Consider the following 26,386-nt stretch of genomic DNA (forward strand, 5'->3'; position numbering starts at 1 on the left):
TAAAATAAAAAAAAAAACGAAAAATATGGGCAGTAGAGGGTTAACATTTTTCTTACTTGTTCATATAAATATCTACAACTTTGCCGAAGATATCAATTCAAAACCAAAAGAACTGTTGTAAACTGATTATATTTTCAAGGAAGCTACTGTTAGGCTCTGCTTGATGCTCAATAACTCAGTACAACAAAACAGCCGAAGGTTTATCTGAACAAATGCCTTCCTGTTACCTGTGCTCAACCATGCTTGACTAGTTTGATCGCAGCACTTTACCTTTTTATCATTATCGGGCCGCTGATTTGATAAACTCAGTTCAGTCGATAGTTTCTGTTTTTGAGTCAGGACGCAAATTTAACACTCAAAGTTTGTTCTTAAAGTTTGCTTCAATTGATTGAAAGTTTCAATTTAAAAACAAATCAAACATCTTGAAATGAACACCAGAAGAGAAATTCCGATGCGCCACTTTTACGAGGAAGACATCAACGTGTACGATCTACGGATTGCGGATCTAGGAGCCGGAGCCCCAGGACCGGACTTGCTGGCCGAATGTTGCGACACTTTCCAAGCCGCAACCGATCACAGGATGGTAAGATTTTGTTGCTTTGTTTTCACGAAACATGATACATGATACATAATTGAATTTCGCCTAAAGTTAGATCAATCAGATCTACGCCACTTTACAGTGCCTCAAAATTTACGCTACAGATCACATGGGAAGATTCCTTTCATACGCTCATTCTTGTTCAAATTTTCCTTATCTCTCTCGCGTACGCGTACTCGCGTTTGAGTGTAATTTCATCCACATTGTGACTGACGATTCCCCTTGGTAAACAAAGTTTAGTCTGTCTACGAGTACGGTAGCTCAAACGATCTCGCTCCTCACCGTCTGCAGCTCATCCCAACTCACCGGTGCATCTCGCGATCCACACGGCGGCGGCCGCTGTGTGCGTGTGCTGGACCAGCTGATCGATCGAGGGCACCAATACGAGGACTGGCCGGCCCGGCCAATGATTAGAATAATTAAATGATAATTGTGCGAACCCCAAAGCTGAACAGCAGCGAAAACTAGCTGGCCAAGAGGCCGATTTTTAATCTGTATTTTGTGTTTAATATATGTAGTTTTGTAGTTTTAATAAATGTAGTTTGAGTAGCTGAGTGTTTTATGTGAATTTGTGTGTACGTGTTGCTTTTTTGGACCCCGGAAAACCCCCCAAAACCCCACCAAACGGACGGAATCTCCCAGGAAATAAAGGCGCCCCCAGCAATCCGGACAACCCCGATCCAACCCCCCTGAGCTATCGACGACCGGTAAGGACCAACCCAACATTATTGGTCCTTCGAACCGGATCGGGAAGGATTCGGAAGGACCTCAGGCCAGGTTGGCCCCCACCAAGTACATCGGTTTGCGCCTTTTACACGCACACACACCGTGCGCCATCACAGTTTGGGAACTGTGCTACCGGTCTTCAATTCCGCGGGCGAGCAAAGGGCTCCGCCATCGCGATCGGATATCGCGACCACTCACACTCAGCTTGAGTACAACTGGAGTACTCACCGGAGAAAACTACACCCTGCTCGGATCGTTCTTCGTCTTCGCAGCACCCGGAGAGCCCAGTGAACGGTCGCTGGCTCGTCGATCTTCGTGTTCCACCGCTGCACTTCTGCGAACCAACCGGAATCAGCAGCAATTATCGCCAATCACCGAAGATCACCTGGACGTCGCTTCGCTGGATCACCATCCGTTGGGCAAGGTGCCCTGGTTTGGCCAGGTAAATAAACACATACAAAGTATATGTCACCGCCGAAGCGAAACGTTGAACTCCTGCTAACACCCACTTTTCTCCAAAAATCCACCCAACGATCGAGTGTAAACAATCATCACCATCATTGACGATCATCATCGTCGATCGAGGTCACGCACACCAAGTTGGACGATCGAGGCTCGACGACACCAATACCACCGTCGGCGACGATCACCACCAATACCGCTGCACCGAGAGAGGCCATCTTCTGGAATCATCATATGGTGAGAAGGATCGTATGAATGCATTTATGCTGCCTTACCTTTGATGACCATCCGTACTGCGTCGGCTGCTGGCAAACCGCGATCGGCTGACTGGACATCGGCATCATTCACCCTTTCCTAAGGTAAACTACTAAAATCAAATGTATATGTCCAGCCGAAGCCTGGGACACGTCAGCTTACTACACCACCAATTTCACTTCTCGCACACTTTATGTTGACAACACACGAGGATTATTTACGACCGTGAACTCACTAGTGAGAAACTTGCTCATCGTTCATCTCACCGAAGAGTTGCTGCAGTGCTACCGTCACTGTACGGAACACTGTCCAGCTGGGAATTTGGAACTTTTTGGAGGCTGATTCTTTTGCAAAGGTCAGTTAAGCACGTATAATATACGTCGTATATGTCTTGCCGAAGCACATTTTGGGTATTACAAATATTCTCCCACCATTTTGCACGATCATCTGGCACGAAATTCACGATTTGAGGACGTTTTTGTGGGGAATTGGAAGTATTTATCAACCGCTGTCACCGTTTCACCGTTGCGCGTACCTGTAGAGCAGGTGGATTGTACTTCTTGTGAAGGTAAATACATAAAAAATACTCTACAGTGTATGTCTACGCCGAGGCTTAGACCGTGACGGAATACTACACCACACCTTTTCGTGTTTTTTCGTGAACTGTGAGTTTAACTACGATGGCGCCGACAACCAAGAAGGCGTCTCCTACGCTGAAGCAGCTTGAGGCGAAGCTGAGGTCGTCCGATGAGTTGTTTCATGCGGTGTACGCGTTCGCCAGCGAGATGAACAACACGACCACGTTGAGTCAAGTGAAGGTTCGCTTGGAAAAGCTTGACGGACTTTGGGAGAAAGTCAACGATACCATTCTGGACATCGAGATGCACGAGGACTACGCCGGCACGGACGACGCGTACAGCAAGAAGAGGAAGGACTGCCTACAGTGTTACTACGACACCAAGACGCTGTTGGTGGACAAGGTCAAGGAGTTGGAAACCTACCCAGAGTTGAACACGACCCAACGCGATCTCAACGCGACGCAGCATCCAATCCACGACCACGTGCGACTGCCACAAATCCAGCTGCAGAAATTTGACGGCAAGCTGGACGAATGGTTGAGTTTCCGGGACTTGTACACGTCGTTGATCCACTGGAAGAAGGATCTTCCGGACATTGAGAAGTTCCAGTACCTCAAAGGATGTCTGCTGGGCAAGCCGCGAACAATGGTCGACGGCCTCTACATGAGCGCCAAGAATTACCAGGTCGCGTGGGAGATCCTGACGAAATACTACAACGACAACAATCTGCTGAAGCGAAGTCAGGTTGAAACGCTGTTCAATCTTCCGACATTGACCGAGGAGTCGGTAACTGATCTTCAAGAACTTCTGGAGGGTTTCGAACGGGCCGTTCGGACGCTCGATCAGTTTGTGAGTCCGGAAGACTACAAGGACCTGTTGTTGCTGCACCTTCTCTCTTCGAGACTTGATCCTGTCACAAAGCGAAGCTGGGAAGAAGTCACAGCGGCACAGGCGAACAAGGAGAACAAGGAATCCAACGAGCCAAAGGAGAAAGAAACGGTCAAGGACTTGACTGATTTCTTGTACACCCGGATTAGAGTTCTTAGTTCGCTCAAAACTATGACTGCAGGAACCAAGGCGGATACCAAACCATCCAAGCAGCGGAAGGCTCCCTTCACCCGATCAAGCTACAATGCGGTGCAGTCATCTGGGATCAGCTGTGTAGTCTGCTCGGAGCCCCATCTGTTGTACAGATGTCCGACATTCCAAGGCATGTCAGTTGCAGCAAGGGACAAGGTGGTGCGAACGAACTCTATGTGCTTGAACTGCTTCCGGCGTGGACACCAAGCGACACAATGTACCTCACGTTTTGTCTGCCAGAACTGTTCGGCCAAGCACCACACTTTGGTTTGCTTCAAACCCAAGAGAAGCGACAGACCAAAACCAACGTCATCTGGACAGGACTTCAACCGAGGTGGAAACAATGGTCCAAATGGTGGAAGTTCGAACCAAGCAGCACAGTCTTCGACGCAAACGGAAACAGTAACATCCAACGTGGCAGCGCATCGTACTTCTACAGTTCTGCTGGCCACAGCTGTTGTCCTGGTGGAGGACGACGAAGGCGTCAAGTTTCCTGCTCGAGCGCTGCTGGATTCGGGCTCGGAATGCAATTTCATGACAGAGCGGCTCTGTCAGCGGTTGAAGGTCCAACGGAAACGCTCGAATGTCGCGGTGTACGGCATCGGACAAGCGAACACCAAGGTCAAGCACAAAATCCAAGCTACAATCAAGTCGCGAGTGACAGGGTTCTCGCGCAGGATGGAATTTCTCCTACTACCCAAGGTAACGGCCAATCTCCCGACATCGGATGTCAGTGTGGCCGGCTGGGAATTTCCTCCGGATGTGGAATTAGCCGATCCCGCATTCTTTAACTCCAAGACGGTGGACATCGTGCTTGGAATCCACCACTTCTTTGCTTTCTTCAATTCCGGGAAGGAGCTGGAACTCGGAGTCGGTCTACCAACACTGACCGAAACGGTATTTGGATGGATTGTGACCGGAAACGTGGAGAACCAAGACTCCAATTCGGTTACCCAATGCAATGTAGCAGTCTCGTCAACCCTAGAGGAGCTGCTCACCCGGTTTTGGGCTTGCGAGGAGGTCGCAACGCCGCACAACTATTCCCCGGTAGAAACGCGATGCGAGGAGCTGTATTCGCGTACCGTCAAGAGAGGTCCTGACGGAAGGTACACGGTCTCATACACCAAGGACGAAGACGCACTGGCACGGATGGGCGAGTCACGGGACATCGCATTCCGACGTCTTCAAGGGCTGGAGCGCAGGTTAGCCAAGGAACCGGAACTGCGCCGGCAATACAACCAATTCATGGAGGAATACCTGGAACTAGGACACATGCGCGAGGCTACCGACCTCGGAGAGGTCAAGCGCGTGTTCCTACCACATCACCCGGTGGTGAGGGAATCGAGTACTACGACCAAGGTGCGAGTGGTATTCGATGCGTCTTGTGCGAGCTCAACGGGAGTGTCGCTCAACGATGCCCTACTGGTGGGACCGTCGATTCAGGACGATCTACGGTCAATAATCCTACGGAGTCGGACAAAGCAGTTCATGCTCGTGTCTGACATGGAAAAAATGTTCCGACAAGTTCTAGTCACCGAGGAAGACATGAAGCTCCAAAGCATCATGTGGCGGGATGACCCCAACAAGGAGGTCAAAATCTACGAACTTGCGACGGTCACGTACGGTACCAAGCCAGCACCTTTCCTGGCAACCCGGACGCTCAAGCAACTCGCTATGGATGAGCAAAGCCGTTACCCGATGGCAGCCAAGGTCGCGCTCGAAGACGTCTACATGGACGACGTTTTGACCGGCGCGGACGACGAGGATCAAGCGGTGGAACTACGAACCCAACTGGACGCTCTGCTGGAGAGCGGCGGTTTTCGGCTTAGGAAGTGGGCATCCAACAGCCCTCTGGTACTGCAGGGCATACCAGACGAGAACCTAGCACTGTCAAGGACTGGCGATGTGCTCCTGGATCCAGATCCATCCGTACGGACTCTGGGATTGGTTTGGCGACCAACCACCGACGTTCTAAAGTTCCAGTTTGATCACCCAACCCCAAACCCAAACCAGCCGTGGACACGGCGGAGGATAATGTCAACGATTGCAACCCTATTTGACCCGATTGGTTTCGTCGGTCCAGTTATCGCAGCAGCTAAAATCCTGATGCAGAAGCTGTGGACGCTGGAGGACAAGAACGGCAAGAAGCTGGACTGGGATGACGAGCTTCCACCCGCAATCGTTCAAAAATGGCTGAAGTTCTATGAACAAATTCCGGCATTGAACGACCTGACATTCCCAAGATGTGTGATCATTCCCAAGGCGGTCAACATCGAGATCCATACATTTTGCGACGCTTCCCAGGATGCATACGGAGCTTGCTCGTATGTGAGAAGCGTAAACCAGGCTGGAGAAGTACGCGTGGCGCTGCTTAGCTCCAAATCCAAGGTCGCTCCACTCAAATGCCAGTCGATTCCAAGGTTAGAGCTCTGCGGAGCGGAGCTGGCTGCTCTTCTGGGTGAACAGATCTTCAAGGCAACCAAACTGGACGTCAAGTACTACTATTGGACGGATTCTACCTGTGTACTGCAGTGGTTACGGCACGTACCTACGACGTGGAACACCTTCGTCGCCAACAGGGTGGCGAAAATCCAAGCGCTGACGGAGCGCGGGGGATGGAACCACGTGCCGGGAGTCCAGAATCCTGCGGACCTCATTTCCCGAGGTGTCGCACCGGCGGATATCGCAGATCTACTGCTGTGGTGGGAAGGTCCTCCATGGCTCAAGCTATCACCTCAACACTGGCCGTCTCAACCGGTGCTGGATCGTGACGAGGAAGCAGACCAAGAAAGACGTCACGTGGCAGCGAACCTAGCTGGCGGACAGCAGATAGATTTCCCGAGTTTCATCATCAGCAAGTTTTCCAACTACCGGAGCCTGATTCGAAGCGTAGCGTACTGGTCGAGGCTGATGAAGATCCTGCGGCACGAAGAAGGCGTAGATCAGCGAGGTCTTCCAACAGCACGGGAGCTGAAGGAAGCGGAACACACCATGATTCGTCTCGTGCAGAAGGAAGAATTCAAGGCGGAGTGGCAAGCGCTGTCCAACGGCGAATCTGTAGGAAGGAACTCACCGCTGCGGTGGTTCAACCCGAAGTTAGCGGACGACAACCTGATCCGAGTCGGTGGACGGTTAGGTCACTCACAGGAAACCGACAGCACGAAGCATCCGATAGTTTTACCCGCTCGGCACCCGCTGACCAAGATGCTGTTCGAGGACTACCACGAACGTTTACTTCACGCGGGACCGCAGCTGATGCTCGCGACAGTTCGACTCAAGTACTGGCCGCTTGGAGGTCGAAGCGTAGCACGCCAGATCGTGCACAACTGCCAGCGTTGCTTCCGGACGAAACCCACTCAAATCCAGCAGTTCATGGGAGAACTGCCTTCGGCACGCGTCACGGTGGCGCGTCCATTTTCCAAGGTCGGCGTGGATTACTTTGGACCGGTCTACATTCGTCCCGGTCCGCGTAGAGTAGCCATCAAAGCATACGTAGCCGTATTCGTGTGCATGTGCACGAAAGCGGCGCATCTGGAACTGGTAACGGACCTTTCTACCGACCGCTTCATCCAAGCCCTGCGAAGGTTCATCGGGAGAAGAGGCCTGCCCGCAGAAATCTTCTCAGACAACGGGACCAACTTCGTTGGCGCCCGTAACCGACTTCAAGAGCTGTTTGAACTGCTTCGCAGCAAGGATCACAGCGAGAAGGTGTCCAAGGAGTGCGCTGATCAGGGGATTCAGTGGCATTTCAACCCACCGGGCGCTCCCCATTTCGGAGGACTATGGGAGGCCGCGGTACGATCGGCCAAAACCCATCTCCTGAAGGTTCTCGGCGACAACCCGGTGTCCTACGAGGACATGGACACGTTGCTGGTGCAAGTGGAAGCGTGCCTCAACTCCAGGCCGCTGACGCAGATGTCGGACGATCCGAACGATCTGGAGCCGCTCACACCAGGGCACTTCCTGATCGGTTCGTCCTTGCACGAACTTTCGGATCTGGACATCACCGCCGTGCCGATGAACCGCCTGAATCAATGGCAGACGACGCAGAGGAAGCTGCAGGATTTCTGGAGGAGATGGAGGACCGAATATCTGGCGCAGCTGCAGGGGCGATCAAAGCGCTGGAAACCACCGGTGCCGATCAAGATCGGCCAACTCGTCGTGATCCGGGATGAAAATCAACCGCCTATTCGCTGGAAGATGGGCCGGATCGTCGAACTTCATCCTGGAGCCGATGGCGTGGTGCGGGTCGTCACCCTGAAGACCGCCACGAACTTCCTGACGAGACCTGTTAAGAAGATTTGCGTGCTACCATTGCCTACCGAGCCAGACGAACCCTCACCTGAACCTTCCGAGGACCCCAAAACCCCGGAGAACTGAACGGTTCCGTGCGCAACATTTCGTGTCCGAGAGGTGGTTTCTTTTTTTCTTTCTTTTCAGAAATTCCCGGAATTTCAGGGTGGGCGGGAATGTCTACGAGTACGGTAGCGCAGACGATCTCGCTTCTCACCAACTGCAGCTCATCCCAACTCACCGGTGCATCTCACGATCCACACGGCGGCGGCCGCTGTGTGCGTGTGCTGGACCAGCTGATCGATCGAGGGCACCAATACGCGGACTGGCCGGCCCGGCCAATGACTAGAATAATTAAAATATAATTGTGCGAACCCCAAAGCTGAACAGCAGCGAGAATAGCTGGCCAAGTGGGCCGTTTTCTAAATTTGTACCTTTTCGTTTAATATATGTAGTTTGTGTAGTTTAATAAATGTAGTTTGAGTAGCTGAGTGTTTTATGTGAATTTGTGTGTACGTGTTGTTTTTTGGACCCCGGAAAACCCCCCAAAACCCCCAAAAGGACGGAACCTCCCAGGAAGAAAGGCGCCCCAAGCAACTCCGGACAACCCCGATCCAACCCCCACTGAGCTATCGTCGACCGGTAAGGACCAACCCAACATAGTCAGTCTGTATCTTTCGATCGGTGCTGCTAGAGTGACTAAATAGCTGATAACGCGTTCGTTTTGTAGCAAATTGGCAGTGAAATGGCCACGCGAAACGAAGTTCCGATGCGGCACCTGTTCGACGGCAGTGAGCTCAATGTGTACGATCAACAGATTGCGAATCTTTCCGCCGGGGCACCAGGGCCGGACTTGCTGGCCGAGTGCTGCCAGATATTTCGCGCTGCCACCGAGCATCGGATGGTGAGTTTATCAGCTCGTTAAAAAAATATAATGAAATAACAAACCATTTGAATGAAAAAATTGTTTCAAAGTGCATTTTACTCCTGCCCAGTTGTTTTGCAGATTTTTTTTTTCGCCGAAAAAAAAACTTTTTGCGGTGCTGTATAGGAATTACACAAAAATTTAAAAATTTTTGATCGATCCTACACTGTAACTGAAAATCGCACTTTGCTGAGTTCGTTTTCGCACTTTTTCATACGATTTTTTCAGTTCGACTGCGATTACACGAAAAAGTGTAATCGCAGTCCAACTGAAAAAATCGTATGAAAAAGTGCGAAAACGAACTCAGCAAAGTGCGATTTTCAGTTACAGTATAGACATGCTTAATAAGATTTTAAACGCAGGAAAATGCATTTCTAATTGTTTTCAGTTTGTTAGACTTCTATTTCCCTTAAAATGTTTTAGTTTTTTGAAAAAAAATATTTTTTTGCCCTCTGATTTTTCGAACCGATTTTGAAGGGGAACTTGAAAAAATATTTGCAACGTCCTAATCGTTTTTTTTTTCAAAACTTAGAAAATCCAAACATCAACTAGGGTATATTACCCTATTTGGACCTACTATGCAAATCATCAACATATTTCGCCTTGTAGCATAATTTATGCTCAACAAAGTATACTACACGGTATACTATTAAAAATTGAAAATAAATTATCCATTTCAATATTATAAAAAATGTCAGGAAAACATTTTTTTTTGATGCATTGTGGACATATTGAATGTATTTTAGAGACATCGCTGTACCTCTTTTGGACCCACACTCTGATTATTTGAAATTTTGACAACTCGGAATGTGGCGTGCGGTCAAATCAAATCTCGGTTTGATAAACCAAAGGATTATATATCTGAAAAAAATATTTCAGAAATTTGTTTTTGGTCGGTGATATTTTTCAAGCATTAAAACATTGAAACATAGACATAGAAAAAGAGTTTTCTCAAAAAATTATTATTACAGTTTTCCTAAAGCTTAGAGGAATAACAAAGGATCTTAAGTATGAAATGTAAGAAAAATTGGATAACAAAGCTTGGTGTCAGTGCAAAACAGAAAATTCTACACGGTGTCGCAAGCCAAATGTGATAAGCAACGAGGCCGGATGTTTTGGACCTAATCGATGTGCTAGGAAAATGTCAGGAAATACGAATAGCATTGGAAAATGTGGCTGAAAAGCAGAATCAATAAAAATTGTTAACATTTTTGGAATCCAAAGAACATTATATTCACCTGATTTAACTCAATTCGTGGAAATAGGCCAAAAATAAGTACTAGATCTAAAATAGGGTCAAATACCCTATTCAAAGAATAAAGACAATAATTACATTTTTTTGCATGTGAAAATATCACAAGTTGTTAATATCGAATTAATCTTTAAAAATATCGTTTTCGAGCAAACAAAATATAAAATGCTAAATGCTTTGCGTGGACATAAATTGAATGTTAAAAAGTGAAAAATGATCACCGTAAAATTTCCAACAAGCAGCATCCATTAGTTTTGGTTGCAAAAATTGTACTGATCTACAATGAATTTTTCAACACTTTTTTCATTGAAACATTGAAACCATGGCAAGTAATTTCAATCTTTATTTTTTCAAAATTCTGAATCAAGTATGTTTTGTTTACAAATGTTTTAACTGCCTTTTAATCGTAAAACAATTAAAATTTGAGGATTTTTGAATGAAACATTAAACGCATTCTTCCTAAATTACACAATGTCAGCATTTTTTTTCAAAAACAGATTTAAACGCAAATGATTCGAAAAACTGGATTCCTAAACATGTTTTCAATTAACTCTAGGAACAAGCCAAACCGGTTCAACAACATTTGAATTTAAAAGTTTATCAGTGTCACCTAAATCTTCTTATAAAAATTCTAAAATTTAGATTATTAAAAACAACTTTTTAGACGAAAAATTTCATGGATAAAAGGAGTATCTGACCAAGAAAAAGGTTTAGAGCTACTGAAGCACAATCATCAGTAGAGCAGCGTTTTGTGAACTTTCCGTTATGTTTGACTTTTACAAAAAAAATCGTTTCTATTTGTTTTCCAAGTATATTACAAAATTATTTTCAAAGTCACTTCTCTTCTCAGTTTATGTTGTTTGAAACAAACATTAAGATTAAACTGACAAAAAGTAGCGTTTCCAGAGGAAGTCTCCTGGCATCTTTGGCTCACTGTTACACGCGCTGCTGATGGTGTTGGTGGCAAGCCTTTGTTCTTTATTTGCCTTCGCTTCTCGCTCGGGTTTCGTCAGCATTCGACGAGAATAGGTAAAACGTCATGTGACTTAGGGCGTTTGGTTTTTGATCGCGCTTGCTAATTAATTAGGGTATTTTAACCATTAGTGGACCCCCTAGTAGAGCCGAAGCACATTTTTCACAAATTTTCAATATTTTAAGCACTTTTTCAGAACCCTTTGTACAAAACAATGAAAACTGAAGTCTTTTGAACAATTTTGACTATTTGTTTCATCAGTTATTTGTTTTTGAACAGAAAAATAGCCAATTGAAAAAAAAAATTTCCTGTTGTGGACCCCCTTTTCCTATAGTGGACCCGGGTCCATAATCCGATTGTGGACCCGGGTCCACTATAGGCAAACTGTTATTTTTATACCAAATTTAACCGATATTTGATGCTTTGATGCATGGTGTAGGTCTAATGATAGATATAATGAATGAAAGATGGATTTTGCTCACTTTTCATCATAAACAAATATGATTTGTTAACAACAATGGCTTTAAACAACAAAAAAACCTAACAGACATTTAAACACATTTATTTCCGAAAAAGATCAGAGAAAACGTTTCAAAAACCACTGTAAACATAAAAATTATAAAAAAAGTAATCTTGATGCAATTTTTTCCAAAATTATTACATAAATGGTTGACCGAAACTAAACATTAGATTTGTTTACAGTTGCTGATAAAACCACGCATGTTTATTTAAAAAAATGTTTTTTTTTATTGATTTATTATTATAAAATATCATTTCAAACTGCAATTATGATGCTTCAGTTAAGTACAATTAACTATAGTTTTGATTAATTATAAATTCTTACGGCTTCAGCTTTTTTGGTACTTTTAACATGAAAACAGCTATATTTATACTCATAATTGAAAAAATATGCGTTTAGGTTGATAAAAACAAGCATTTATTGTATGTTTCAGAAAATTTTTTGCTTGGATACACAGTTTTCTTCATTTTTGAAGGTTAAATTAACAGGGGTCCACTTTTGGAAAAGTTTGGATTTTAGTTGTCCTATATTGGACCCCCCTAATTTTTGCTCGAAAATGGCAGTTCTTCGCTATATTTTAGTAAAGATCCTTAAACTTACATTATTTCGACTTGCTGAAGTTAAATAATCAGTCAAAAAATGATTGGATGGTTAATTCAATCATAAAATATAAATGCAGTTTTGTTGTGAAAATGCTAGTGGCCATGGCTGATTTCAGATGTCGAACTCAAAACACTTATTTTGGTGAAAAGGACAATTCAATGTCAGTCAACATTGTTTTAAATGATGCTGAACATGCCAAATAAAAGATTTGTAGACAAAAACACGCTTGAAATTGTGATTTTATTGAATTTTTCATCAAAAACCCTTCAGATGGTCCACTATAGGAAAGGGGTCCACTAATGGATAACGTACCCTAAACTGTTATTTTGGAGCTTAATCAAGCAACAAACTCTCCATGTGGCGAAGTTAGGTGTTTGATTAGAATAGGTATATTTACCCTACCCGTTAAAAAAAAGAAATAACAGACTGAATGCTGTAGGTAATGTCGATTACTTTTATTTATTCATACAAAAAGAATTATTACACGCACAAAAAAATAAACTTTGAGCACAACTCTCTATCTCCTGTACCGATAGCGTTTAAAGTGGAACCACAGCTGAAAGATGTTGTTATGAAACTGACAGCGAAATCCGCGCTTGTAGCTAAACTCCCACTCGCGGTTAACGATCTTAAACGCAATGTCCTCGTACGGCGGCCCCGCATGGAAGCGCAACGTCGCAAAGTCCGGATTGTCCGCACACGGCGTCAAAAAGTACTGCGGCGTCGTGTTTTTGTTGATCAGGTCCGGATAGAAGATGTTGAACTTGTAGCCTTGCACGATCTTCGGGGGCGGATTGTCCATGTCGTAATGCGTTTGGTTGTACTTGTTCCACTCGAAGCCGGTGTGGACGCGGTTGAAGTAGCGGGGCTTTCGGGGCCGGTACTTGTCCGACCAGAGGTAAACTTGCGAGTCGACGCGGGACTCGACGGAGAATTCCGCCTCGTCGTCGTTCATGCCGCGTTTGGCCTCCTTGCGCAGGATGAGTTCGTCTTTGGAGAGCGTGTCGTCCTCCTGGTTGATTCCGAGCACTTTCTGGCGCAGTTGGTCCAGGTCTTCTTCGACCTTTTCTTCGGTGGTGAGCTCGACGGATGGATCCAGGTCTTTATCGGAGAATAGTTTGGGTTCGTAGCCTCCCTTGAGGTACAGCTCGAAGCATTCGTGCAGCAGATCATTTTCGGCATTTTCTTCGTCTTTGACCTGCTCGTTTCCGGAATGACTGCTGCTGTCGCGTGAGGTTTCGTCGACCGGCTCGTCCTTTCTGCTTGGACCAGCTCCACTCGGACCCGCTTCCTGCTCGTCGAGTTCCTCCTTCTTGACGTTCATTTCCTGCTCTTGTTTCAGCAGTTCCAGCTTATTCCTTAGATTCTCCTGATGACGATCCCGCAGTCTGGCCCGGGCCATGTGCGCCTTCAGCTGTGACAGCAAACTCTCCCAGTAGCCAATGTCCAACCCATCCTGAGGACTGGCAATCTTGTCCTCAATCTTTCGCTTCAACTCCTCCAACTGCGAAGAGCTCTTCCCCTTGAAGATCTGCGTCACGTCCTTGGCCACACTCTGATGGATCCCCTCGCGCCTTCCCGGGGCCATCCGTTGCTTCTCCGCCTCGGCCTTTCGCAGCTTCTGCAACTCGTCCTCCACGATAATCGTCAAATCGCTCCAATAATCCGCGTTCTGGCACTTCTCCAGCTCATTATAAACCCGAATGTCCGCCAGCAAGTCCTCAAAGTCGTCCAACCCCAACCCGTTCAAATAATGGTACGGTTCGTGCATCTGCATCTCAATCGACTCCTCCAGACTCTTCTCCGAGATGTACTGCGCCAGCAAATCGATCGGCTTGGCCCGCCCATCCTGGATCCGGATCTTGCTCCGCAGCTTGGCCTGCTCCAGGTGGAAGCACTCCTCCTGCCGTTGCCACTCGTCAAACTGGGCCGCCTCCTTCGAGCGCTGCATCAGACACATGTCGTCCTCGTGCTGCTGGCGGGCGTGTTCCCGCTCCTGGCGCCGCTTCTTCAGCTTTTCCAGCTCGATCATGTTCTCCTGCTGCTTGCGACGGTTCAGCGCTTCCAGCTCCTTCCGCGACAGGTTCTTCAACCCGTGCTTCTCCAGCTTCTTTTGCCACACGAACGTGGACGTCGGCTGGTCCGGTTCTTCCCACATCGTGCCGGGTGCGCGCTGGAAAAATTTTCAGCGTCAAATTTGCAGGAAAAGTCGCAAAATCAACGAAAAATACCACAAAACGTTTCCCACTTGTAAAAACTCAAACAAACAACAAACTTTCTGGAAAAAAAAATAACTTGACACAATGCTGTCAGTTTTACTTTCAAAAATGACAGCTAGATGGCGCTGCTGCGTGGCAGTTTCGCGAGGGGTGAATCAAAACTTGCACAGGTCCTGGGTTACAGATGAGGCACTTGATTTTTTTTATCTAATGTTGCGAAAAGTGCTAAAAATTAATTTACTTCAATCAATTCATTTTTGAATAAATATTACACGCATACCCCGATGGTTTGACACCAACTGTTGTCAAACGAACGGGGTCACTTTTTAGTTTGACACCACTTTTACACTGAGTTCACACACACTACCAAACGTTTGTTTTGATAGTGTAAGTGAGCGCCGTGTAAAAAGTGACAGTTCGTCACTTTTTAGTTTGACTTTGACCAACCAACGGGGTACATACTAAAAAAGTGTCAAACGAAAAAGTGACCAACCACCGGGGGTTGAGTTTATGCCCAAGTATTGCTCGAATGACTGTTTGTGAAATTTGATAATTTGGGTAATGTTTAATTTCGGAGTTAATGTAAAAAAAACTAAACCTAACGCTCCCTATCTTTTTGTTTTAAAATTAAAATGAATCACTATGTTTTCACAACTTTCGGATTAAACTCATAAAGACCTGTCAATTTTTATGTACAATGGTAAAAACACGATTAAACCCACAACACAACTGCACTGATGTATCATCTGTATCATGCATTTTAAAACACTTTTTTCATTAACACCCTTGTTAACACCTAAACTCCCAAGCTAGAGAAAAATGGGGAGCTTGGTAGTTTAGGTGTTAAAATGTTAAAACCATGGCAAGTAATTTAAATTTTTCATTTTTTTTCACCCCTTCCTCCTTGACCTCAACTAGAGGCAAGAGACATAAAGTTTGAAAAATATTTGCAACGGCCTATTGAAAATTGACCAAAATATGAATGTATCGATTTTTTAATTTTAAATTTAAAACATATGAGATTTTTACAATTTAAGATTGTACAGATTTTCTTTATTTCAGGTAAATTTCAAAATTATGAGATTGTTACAATTTAAGATTTTCGACATTTTCTTAATTTCAGTTTTTTATTACAATTTTTGTATTTTTTAGAATTGTAGAATTTAAGAATTTCAAATTTTTGTGATAACTAGATTTACAATTTCGAAGATAAAAAAGATAACAGATTTTGAAAATATAAAATTTGAGACTTTTTCATTATCAAGATTTAAAGATTTAAAGGTATAAAGATTTAAAGATTTAAAGAAAGCTTTAAAGCTTTAAAGATTTAAAGATTTAAAGATTTAAAGATTCAAAGATTTAAAGATTTAAAGATTTAAAGATTTAAAGATTTAAAGATTTAAAGATTTAAAGATTTAAAGATTTAAAGATTTAAAGATTTAAAGATTTAAAGATTTAAAGATTTAAAGATTTAAAGATTTAAAGATTTAAAGATTTAAAGATTTAAAGATTTAAAGATTTAAAGATTTAAAGATTTAAAGATTTAAAGATTTAAAGATTTAAAGATTTAAAGATTTAAAGATTTAAAGATTCAAAGATTTAAAGATTTAAAGATTTAATGATTTGAAGATTTATAGATTTAAAGATTTAAAGATTTAAAGATTTAAAGATTTAAAGATTTGAAGATTTAAAGATTTAAAGATTTAAAGATTTAAAGATTTAAAGATTTAAAGATTTAAAGATTTAAAGATTTAAAGATTTAAAGATTTAAAGATTTAAAGATTTAAGATTTAAGATTTAAGAATTTAAGAATTTAAGAATTTAAGAATTTAAGAATTTAAGAATTTAAGAATTTAAGAATTTAAGAATTTAAGAATTTAAGAATTTAAGAATTTAAGAATTTAAGATTTTAAGATTTTAAGATTTTAAGATTTTAAGATTTTAAGATTTTAAGATTTTAAGATTTTAAGATTTTAAGATTTTAAGATTTTAAGATTTTAAGATTTTAAGATTTTAAGATTTTAAGATTTTAAGATTTTAAGATTTAAAGATTTAAAGATTTAAAGATTTAAAGATTTAAAGATTTAAAGATTTAAAGATTTAAAGATTTAAAGATTTAAAGATTTAAAGATTTAAAGATTTAAAGATTTAAAGATTTAAAGATTTAAAGATTTAAAGATTTAAGATTTAAGATTTAAAGAATTTAAGAATTTAAGATTTAAAGATTTAAAGATTTAAGAATTTAAGATTTAAGATTTAAGATTTAAAGATTTAAGAATTTAAGATTTAAGAATTTAAAGATTTAAGAATTTAAGATTTAAGATTTAAGAATTTAAGATTTAAGAATTTAAGATTTAAGATTTAAGATTTAAAGATTTAAGATTTAAAGATTTAAGATTTTAAGATTTAAGAATTTAAAGATTTAAGAATTTAAGAATTTAAAGATTTAAGAATTTAAGATTTAAGATTTAAAGATTTAAAGAATTTAAGATTTAAGATTTAAAGATTTAAGAATTTAAGATTTAAAGATTTAAAGATTTAAAGATTTAAAGAAAGCTTTAAAGCTTTAAAGATTTAAAGATTTAAAGATTTAAAGAATTTAAGATTTAAAGATTTAAAGATTTAAAGATTTAAAGATTTAAAGATTTAAAGATTTAAAGATTTAAAGACTTAAAAATTTAAAGATTTAAAGATTTAAAGATTTAAAGATTTAAAGATTTAAAGATTTAAAGATTTAAAGATTTAAAGATTTAAAGATTTAAAGATTTAAAGATTTAAAGATTTAAAGATTTAAAGATTTAAAGATTTAAAGATTTAAAGATTTAAAGATTTAAAGATTTAAAGATTTAAAGATTTAAAGATTTAAAGATTTAAAGATTTAAAGATTTAAAGATTTAAAGATTTAAAGATTTAAAGATTTAAAGATTTAAAGATTTAAAGATTTAAAGATTTAAAGATTTTTTTATATAGATAGATTTATAGATTTATAGCATCAACACTTAAGATATTGAACATATCTATTTTGCAGAAATTTGAGCTGGAAAACAACTCTTACCTCTTCCAATACGGCCCAACAGTAGGAACGACCGAGTTCCGCGAAACTCTCGCCGGATTTCTCTCCAAAGGCTACCATTCCGAGGTGAACAAGTAGGTTGTCTTTCGAAAAGAAAGAAATAGATCTTAAAACCTACTGATTTATTTCCCACCCGAAGATCCGACCTGGTGATGACTTCCGGCGCAACGCACGGTCTCCATCTAATCCTTTCGACGCTCGTCGATCTGGCTGGGGTCGTCTTCGTGGACGAAGTTACTTACATGATCGCGCTGGAGGCGTTCCAGCAGTTCGAATCGATGCGGATTGTTCCCGGTTTGTGCCTTATCTCAAGGTGTGAAAAGCTTACAGTCTAACTTTATTGTCAATTATCGTTTTAGTTCCCTTAAACTGTGACGGGCCCAATTTGGACGCTCTTGGCACCCTTATCAACAAGTACAGGTTTAAATCGACCGGAAGTAAGCTGTTCTGGGGCGTGTACTACACCATTCCGACTTTTCATAATCCAACCGGGATACTCTTCAGTGAAGGTGAGTTCCATAAATGGAAGCAGGTGTTGTACAGACAAGCGGTCATGATTTTTTTTGTTACTAAAATAACGACCAATTTGAATGTAATTTATAGAAAGTCACAGACAAACAGCCGTTATTCACCAGTCAATTTGAATGTTCATCAATGTTATTTAAAATTCATCATAACTCAGAAATACTCACAAATGTCGAAAAATTGTGGCTAATGTAGTTTTGCCAAGGCTAATTTCAGATCATTCGGTTAAAATTTTATTGTTGATTTATAGATGGATTCTGAAAGAGATTCACGATTATTTGCAAGATTATTTGTCTGTGATTTGTCTCTCTTTATCTTGATAATATATATTTTTTAATTTCTTCCTTTTTCGGCGACCAGAAATTAATAAACAGCTGATAAGATTGGCTCGCGCCAGCGATATCTTGGTGGCGTGTGACGATGTCTACAATTTGCTGTACTACAGCGTTGGCAAGTCGGAAGAAGGTTCTGGAGCGTATCCTCCGAAGCGTCTGTTTGCGTACGACATAGAGGACATTGGCACGGATGACTGGCAGGGAAATGTAATTTCGAATGGATCCTTTTCGAAAATTCTCTCCCCGGGCATTCGCCTTGGCTGGATGGAGTGCCCTCCACGGTGCTTGGAGGTGTTTCGGGCAAGGTTTGTGATTATTTTGTAGCATAGTTGTTGTACAAAGGTTTTATAAATGTTGCACAAAGGTTTTATCACTTTGAAACGCTTATGTTACCTTTGTAAGACAAACACGAATTTAAGATCATCAACGATATTCAATTTAGATCATTTGAATTCATTAGAGAGATTTGCAACCATTATGAAACCGTTGTGGAACAAGTAAAAATGCGTATTCCCAATTCCAGCGGCATCCTGAAAAGCGGTGGCGCGGCCAACAACTACACCGGCGGAATCGTGTCGAGCCTGATCCAGCTGGGGCTGGCCGAGCAACAGTTGGAAAAATATTCCACCAAATACTCGGAACGGCTGCGGGCGGCCGCGGACGTGCTGGAGGCGAAACTCCCCGCCGGATGTTCGTTCGAGAGACCAAAGGGAGGGTACTTTATTTGGATTCGCTTTCCCGAGGGCGTCGATTGCGTCGACTTTAATCAGTACAGTTTGAAGCATTTTGGTGTTACGGCGATTGCCGGGTCACGGTTCGCCTTTGGAGAAACGCACCGAAACTTCGTGCGGGTCACGTTTGCCTTCCACGGGGCAGATTATCTGAGGGAAAGTGTGGAGAAGCTGTGTCGGGCTGCGGAGCAGTATCTGGCGGAAAAGTCTGTTGGCAATTAAACGATTTGAAAACGATTGAAGTACCAGCAATGAATGTGGGTTTGTTTTATTTTCTTGAAAAGTAAACTATGTCTCACGTTTTGCAAAATCCGAAACTCAACACGATTCTCGTGAAACATTGTGCACAGGAAACCTTGATAATCCGTGACTTATATGTTCCAGTCTGCTCGTCTATGCCCATAATCAAATATTTATCATTATGTTTCATCTATCTTAACAAAACTTTCCGCATAAGATGTAAAGTTTGTCGAATTTTGAGCTCCCTTGGTTAAAAATATTTGAAAACATAAGCTTCAACCACAGACAAACAGGTATTATTTATTTACTGTTGACAAGAGCCATCTAGTTGTGAACCCGCGAACCACTCAACTGTCAAATGCGTGTAATTGAGCTGTGGTGATCTCTAAATTGTTGATTGGTGGATTTCAGAACAGATTTAATTTTATAGGATAAAAATGGCTTTCGTTCTACTGAAAATCCCAAATACTTTGACAATTGATGATTTTATTCAACTTCCGAATCCACGGCGCTACGACTTCAATCGTACCCAAATAGGGGGAAAACCCCACTTCTAAGCGATATTCCGCGTAACTTTGCGGAAGTAGTTCTGCATCTGCCTCATCCGCTTGTCCTGCAGCTGCACGATCCGGTCCATCTGGCGCTCGTGACGACACATGCCGCAGAACTGAATCGACACGATGTGCAGCGGTGACCGGTAGTAGATGTCCGGGCTGCGATTGCGGTCGTTCTTGGCGTGAGCCCACCGGTGAAGCAGAACTTCGCTCAGCAGGATCAGGATGATGGCGAGCTTGGGCATGACGAACAGCGGCGGAATCAGCAGAAGCAGATAGCTGGTCTTGTTGTAGCCGAGGATAATTTCCTGAAAAGGGTTTGCCAATTTCAGACGCGTTTCCGGTTAATTTTAGCTTTTTGTTGATTTTTTAGTGAAGGAAAGCACGTGATTCGTTTTGGACTCTCTTATCCCCGCGTACAAGCAAAATACGTAAAGGTAGTGAATGCGACTGACATTTGCTCAGGCTATCGCTTTACGAATACCTCCTTCAGGTGCATCATCTTCTCGCGGCTGGCCAGCGGGTAGCTGGCGTTGACCTTGGCCACGCAGCACGCGGGCTTGCGGCGGTACTGGTGCCCGGACGACGATGGCAACACTTCTCCGCTGCGCAGGTACTGCTTCGGGATGGAGAACTTGGACCGCTCGCGGCGCAGCTCGTACGTCGGGTACGAACTGTTCTCGCCGGTTTCCCGGTCGTGGTACAGCGTTCCGTCCTGGAACGGGTCCAGCTCCAGCTCGCCCGTTTCCTTGTTGAGCATGGTGGCAGCACTGGTCTGTAACAAAAAAGGAAGACAACTTGTATTAAACTATCAATTTTGTGGAGTGTGCGGATTCACAACCAGATGGCTCTGGTAGAAGTGATGATTTCTTGATAAAGTTGTATAATGAGTTACATCTGTTTGTCTGTGCCAGAGCCATCTTGATATGATCCAGCAAACTGAACGAAATAGCAACTGTCAAACGCGTTTGAATCAGTTGTGGTGAATTAAAATCACCGTGGTGACAAGAGATTTACGTCTGTTTGTCTGCGGTAGAACCCACAGGGATACCCTGAATACAAAGTCGGAAGTGCACACATGCGGCGTCGATGCATTGCATCAAGCTTTCCAACGTGTCTCTGTCTCAGTAAAAAACGCGACGCGAAAGAGGTGCAAATTTATTCAATTGGACGAAGACGACGACGACGACGGCCAGGGTAGACCGGGGAGTTCAAAGGTCGTGAAATTTAAACGCCGTACCATGCGCGGCATGCAATGTGTGTTTCGTAAACAGTCTATTTTTGAATCGTGAGGGTAAACAGAATTTTGTAAGAATATCATGTGTGGAATTTTTGTAGTGTTTTCTCTTAAATTAGTTATTAACTGTTTACTAAATCTACTTAAAAATAAAAACTCTGTGTTAAGTGGCAGTTCTTAAAATAAATACAATCACCTTTTAAAAGCAAACCTTAATCAGATATAACTCATCAAAATCAAGTTCAATATAAATTTTCATCACGTTTCCAGCCTTTTACGGCAACGCGGATCAAGTACCCAAGTTGAAAGAACAACACACATCGAGCAAAGTTTCGTTATCGCTTTGGTCAATACAATTTGCGTTATACTTTGCTGCTTATTTTTGAAACAAGCCTCGAGATATCAACGAGCAAGCTCGTATCTGGCGCTATCAAATCAAAAGGGAGGTGCAAATAAGAACAGCACCAGGTCGCGTGGCAAGAGCACATCGTCGCCATCGTGCTAACTTGTCGTACGTGCATTTTGGGCCAAATTGAGTTAAGAACGCCATTTTGTGCAGCTCACAATGCCTCACCTTTTGACCTTCACAGATCCCCAAAATTCGATTTCAATCCTGAGATATTCAACAAAAACCGAAAAAACTCCGTGCATTTTTGTCACTTTACATATAAAAGTAGTTTCAATCTTGTCGTGCTATCTTGTCACTCCATGAAAATTGATGTAAGTGCGACAAATGGCCAAAGGGATTTCAGGCCAGGAAAGTCAGGATGCGTTTGTCGCACGTACAAGCTAGACTACCGTAAACATTTGTAATTATAACTCGGGACTCCAGCAACCAACTTCAACCAAACTTTGGGACAATGCACCGAATGGTGAGCCAAACAAAACGTGTTTGTTATTGTTTACATTGCGTGCTCTCGTTTTTGAATATTCAAGGTCAAACATTAAAACGCGTTTTTCTCGGAACGTCAAAATGGCGGGTGCGACAAGATAGCACGACGACGTCGACATGTTTGTGGTGAAATCACAACAGGTCAGTTTGGAAGACTGCTTGAAGAGTGTTTTATCCTGCCGCGGTCCAAATTGCTTTGCTGTGGCTATCTTGAAGAGCCCTTGCTAAATTTCTGAAATTGTTTTTATTTGCGTTAACAATACATAGTTTTGCTTTCAGATTCCCTGACAAAATTCTCTAAAAAATATGTTGATCCCAAATTACCGTAGACCAAATACCAAAAAGATCAAATCTAAACTATATTTCACAATCAGATCTATGTTTACAAAATACCAGTTTACGTACGTGCACAAAACATGAGTTGCAAAACTGTGCGCGCTGTAATCAGCACAGATTGTTTTGTTCGCGTTGGTTTAACTGTGTTAGTTGTGCTGACCACTTTGTATAAAATAGTAGAGCAGTCTTATCGCAGACGCTTCAAATGCATTCAAAATATTAAAAGGGATTCCTTCAGTATGTGAATACTGTGCCTCAGATAAATAGAAGTAAATATTCAAAATGCAATAAATAAAAAATTAACTGTCAATTTGAATGACTGAAAACTCACCACAACAAATGTTTACTCACCATAGCTCATCTAAACGATACAACCCATGTGTTGCTCACGATCACAACTAGATGGCTCAGGGAGGTGTGATAGAAGGATTATTGAATAAAAATGTTCAAACAATTGAAACAATTTTTTTGTGGTTTACGTAAAAAACCCTTTTTAAAGAATGTATTTCAAATAATTTTGTTAATGTCGTGGTGGAGTCGTCAAAGAAGGAAACATATTTTTATAAATATTAAACTTTTGTTGAAACAATTAGAACATTTATTTTCGGCCAAGCAAATTATTAAAAAAAACATTGATATCTAAGCGTATTGAGCATTTAACTTTTCTCTGTTGGTATGCATTATAAGATAAAAAAAACTTTTTTTTTTATTTTCAATACTATGAAGCAAAATGTACCTTAAAATACTAAAGTAACATAGACATACAGACGTCAATCATTGAACACTTTTAGTTGAAATTCATCCATCACTTCTCACTAGAGCCCAAAGCCAAAGTTTCATACAAGTTTCAAATTCATTTCTGAGCTGTGATGAGTTCACAATTGGTCATTCATTCGGTATAACACCGTTGATTTGTGGATTGCAAAAGAGAGCATTGTCGGTTAGTCTGTGTTTTTTCCATGATTGCAGCTGTGCTGCTGCCAATAGTTAGCAAAATATGCTTTGCTAATGCAAAAAAAATGACAAGACAATATTTTTTTGATGGATCAACTATGGTCCCCTCGGAACTAGCTGTCAAGTAGGATCTTATCTGTCAAGAAGGGCCACCAAGTAATTTTTTTTAAATGATTTTATAATCAACCTTGAATGCTTTGCGGTCGTACAAAGGGTCATTGTACTCAAATAAATAAGCTTTATCGTTGTGAACAATAATATCACAAATTTTAGCTTAATTTTAGGATACAATTAAGAATGTTATAAAATCGGTTGATTTAAAATATCAAAAGCTTTTTTTTATTTCGAGAAAGAAATTAATGTTTTGAAATGTATAATATTTAGTAAACTAGAGACCTTCCAAAAACCACGTGGACACTTTTTTTTAATCTTTACCCCCTTAACTTTTTTACTTTTTTGTTTGGAGCGTAGACCCACCCCCTAAAGTATTTACGTAGTTTATGGATGGGCCCCTGAAAAAAATATTGAAATTCACTTGGGCTGACATTTTCTTGCAAAAAATTAAACATTTACATCGGAAAATCATGAGCAATCGATTTAGAAAAAGATGTGTAACGTCAGATAAAAAATGGCTTTTTAGGGGTTTAACAAATTATGAATTCTAGGTGCATAGACCGGAAAGGACAGCTTTTGTAAAAATAAAATGTCATAAATTCTTTGATATTTTGTATTTTTTTTAATTCATGCTTCAAATTTGGTTTCAATTTACCACTGTCGAAGGACAATTTTTTTCAACAAAATATGTACTAGCTATAATAAATTTTTAAAAATTTCCATGCATCTAAACAAGTCCTAGTTAATTAAACTGTAAAAATTTTAAAATCTAAATCCGAATGAAAAAAAAACATGTCACTTTCTCTAAAATACTTTTTTTTTTCAAATACAAATACAAACAGAAGCAAAAGTAAACACTATTGTCGATTATGTTGCCTGTACCCTGAATTGAGCACATTTCAAAAAGCCGGTTTATGAATAACCCAAAGATATGACTCGCGAAAATTCAATTGAATAGACAAACAATCAACTTCAACCAGCAAATGACATCACTTGCATGGAAGCATACTCGTAAGATATGGGAAAGAAATTTGGGAGTGCCTTCAAATTTAATATTTTAATGTTTTCTGAGTTTATTTTAGAGAGTTAAGGAATGTTACAAATTTAAAATGATTTTTATACTGGACATGTTTTCCACGGTTTTCAAAATTATGTTTTGACTGACTCTGAGGCAATTGATTTTTACCTAAATCAGTAGCTAAAAGGTTGTCATAATTCAAGAAGGCATAACATTTGCGATTGTGTATTGTGTCTATTTGTTCTGTTCAAATTGCACAATAATTATCGTTTCGCGTCATTTATTGAGTCAACCGGAAGTGGCTCAACAAGCCCTATTTATCAACCTACCGTAACTTGTCCAACAGTACAGAGCGCTGGCGCGATAGTTATAGGGCTCGAGCAATTATTTTCCCTCTGTCTGGGCAGCTTCTGATGAGCTTTTTTTCTGTCCACAAATCGCACGCAGAATATGACGCAATCCCACGTCTTTGTTGACTCCAAGAGGCTGGGATTTACCACCGCAGCAGCAGCAGACTCTTCACCTTTCGACTGGATTTCAGTTCAAGTACCGAACTTGGGACCACTGTTACCCGTTTGTCGGCGATTTTGAACCCGGTTCCACCCACCAAAGTCCACGTTTCGATGGGTACATTCACAAAAGTTTGTTGGTTTAAAGATATAATTTATAGAAATGTTATAAGTTTGGGTTTTTTCCTTCTTCTTGAGAACCGTAAGATAATTAGCACATTTTTTTGGTTACCGACAAGCACTTTGGAGTTGTGCCCTTTCTTGCGTTTAGAAATCACTCTGTGCCACAAACCGGTCACTAGAACGAACAAATCACGACTGACTCACGAAATGGGAGGCGAAAGCTCGACATGGACTGAGTTTTTTTTTCGTAAGTCAACCAACACACAGTACTTTTATACTGTTGGCGCGCAAGAAGAAACGGCTTGTTATCGGCGTGCAACGATGAGTTGAGAAAATTTGCTCAAATTGGTAGGTGATTTCATCACCTGTAATGAGCTGATAGCGTACAGCCCCTTTCGAGACTTGAGGTAATCACCTGTGATGTGAGTGTGGTTATCAGGTGCCATTCTTCATACTTTTGTTGGGTTAATCTATGGACAAAACAAAAGATTCAGATAAAATTTAAAGAGCTGAGGGGTGGAAAATTTAAAGAAATACCTTTTCACAGTTTTCGTGAATCTATTCCATTGTTTTTATTTTTGTTTCTAGGCTTGTCCCAACTTGGGGTTCCTTTTTCAATGAGATATACAATAGTTTTCGGCTTTTTAAATTTTGTATTTATCCCTGTGTCCTGGAAAAAATCCCGATACACTCAAACCCCGATGGTTCGACACCATGACCGATGGTTGGACAAACGAACGGGGTCACTTTTTAGTTTGACACCCATTTTACACGGAGTTCACTCACCCCGTGTAAAAAGTGACAGTTCGTCACTTTTTAGTATGACTATGACCAACCAACAAACAACCTAAAAAAGTGTCAAACTAAAAAGTAACCAATTACTATTAACCATTATATTCTTTTTTCTTATGTCGGAGATATGATGTTATCAAATTTCTAGTTTTTGGAAAAAAATAAAAGTGTCAAACAAAATTTAAAACAAAAGTCAAATTTGCAATTGGGTCCTAAAGCCCTATGCAATTTTTTATGTACAACAGTAAAAAACACGATGAAAAACCATTACTGATCACTTTTTTTTTCTTTTTAATGCAAAAAATAAATTGACAAGACTGCATTTTTTCGATGGATCAACTATGGTCTCACAAATTTAAGCTTAATTTTACTATCCGATTGCAGAAACATTAATTAATGTTTGAGATAAAGTGCTCTGTGGTCAAGTTAAAAGCATTTAGAGTATTTTTTCGAAAAAAATGTTCAGTTG

At 41.3% G+C, this 26,386-nt stretch overlaps 3 protein-coding genes across 3 annotated transcripts; 1 reads left to right on the forward strand and 2 right to left on the reverse strand.

Annotated features, from left to right (window-relative positions):
- The first annotated feature begins 412 nt into the window (after positions 1 to 412).
- Positions 413 to 19,386, forward strand: LOC120423506 (2-aminoadipate transaminase). The gene is made up of 7 exons (XM_039587347.2): positions 413 to 583; positions 8,723 to 8,896; positions 17,513 to 17,631; positions 17,697 to 17,851; positions 17,917 to 18,066; positions 18,443 to 18,722; positions 18,941 to 19,386. The coding sequence occupies exons 1-7, from the start codon at positions 428 to 430 to the stop codon at positions 19,368 to 19,370; spliced, it is 1,464 nt and encodes a 487-aa protein (XP_039443281.2). The 5' UTR covers positions 413 to 427; the 3' UTR covers positions 19,371 to 19,386.
- On the reverse strand, positions 12,693 to 14,473 carry LOC120423505 (cactin). Its single transcript, XM_039587346.2, has one exon. The coding sequence runs from the start codon at positions 14,421 to 14,423 to the stop codon at positions 12,783 to 12,785; it is 1,641 nt and encodes a 546-aa protein (XP_039443280.1). The 5' UTR covers positions 14,424 to 14,473; the 3' UTR covers positions 12,693 to 12,782.
- Positions 19,387 to 19,854: 468 nt separating the features above from the next.
- On the reverse strand, positions 19,855 to 25,334 carry LOC120423507 (uncharacterized). The gene is made up of 3 exons (XM_039587348.2): positions 24,823 to 25,334; positions 20,427 to 20,717; positions 19,855 to 20,250 (listed from the first exon to the last, which is right to left on the reverse strand). The coding sequence occupies exons 2-3, from the start codon at positions 20,700 to 20,702 to the stop codon at positions 19,942 to 19,944; spliced, it is 585 nt and encodes a 194-aa protein (XP_039443282.1). The 5' UTR covers positions 20,703 to 20,717; positions 24,823 to 25,334; the 3' UTR covers positions 19,855 to 19,941.
- Between the last annotated feature and the right edge of the window lie 1,052 nt (positions 25,335 to 26,386).

The sequence above is a fragment of the Culex pipiens genome, chromosome 3 (assembly GCF_016801865.2).
Source record: "Culex pipiens pallens isolate TS chromosome 3, TS_CPP_V2, whole genome shotgun sequence".
Lineage (NCBI taxonomy): Eukaryota > Metazoa > Arthropoda > Insecta > Diptera > Culicidae > Culex > Culex pipiens.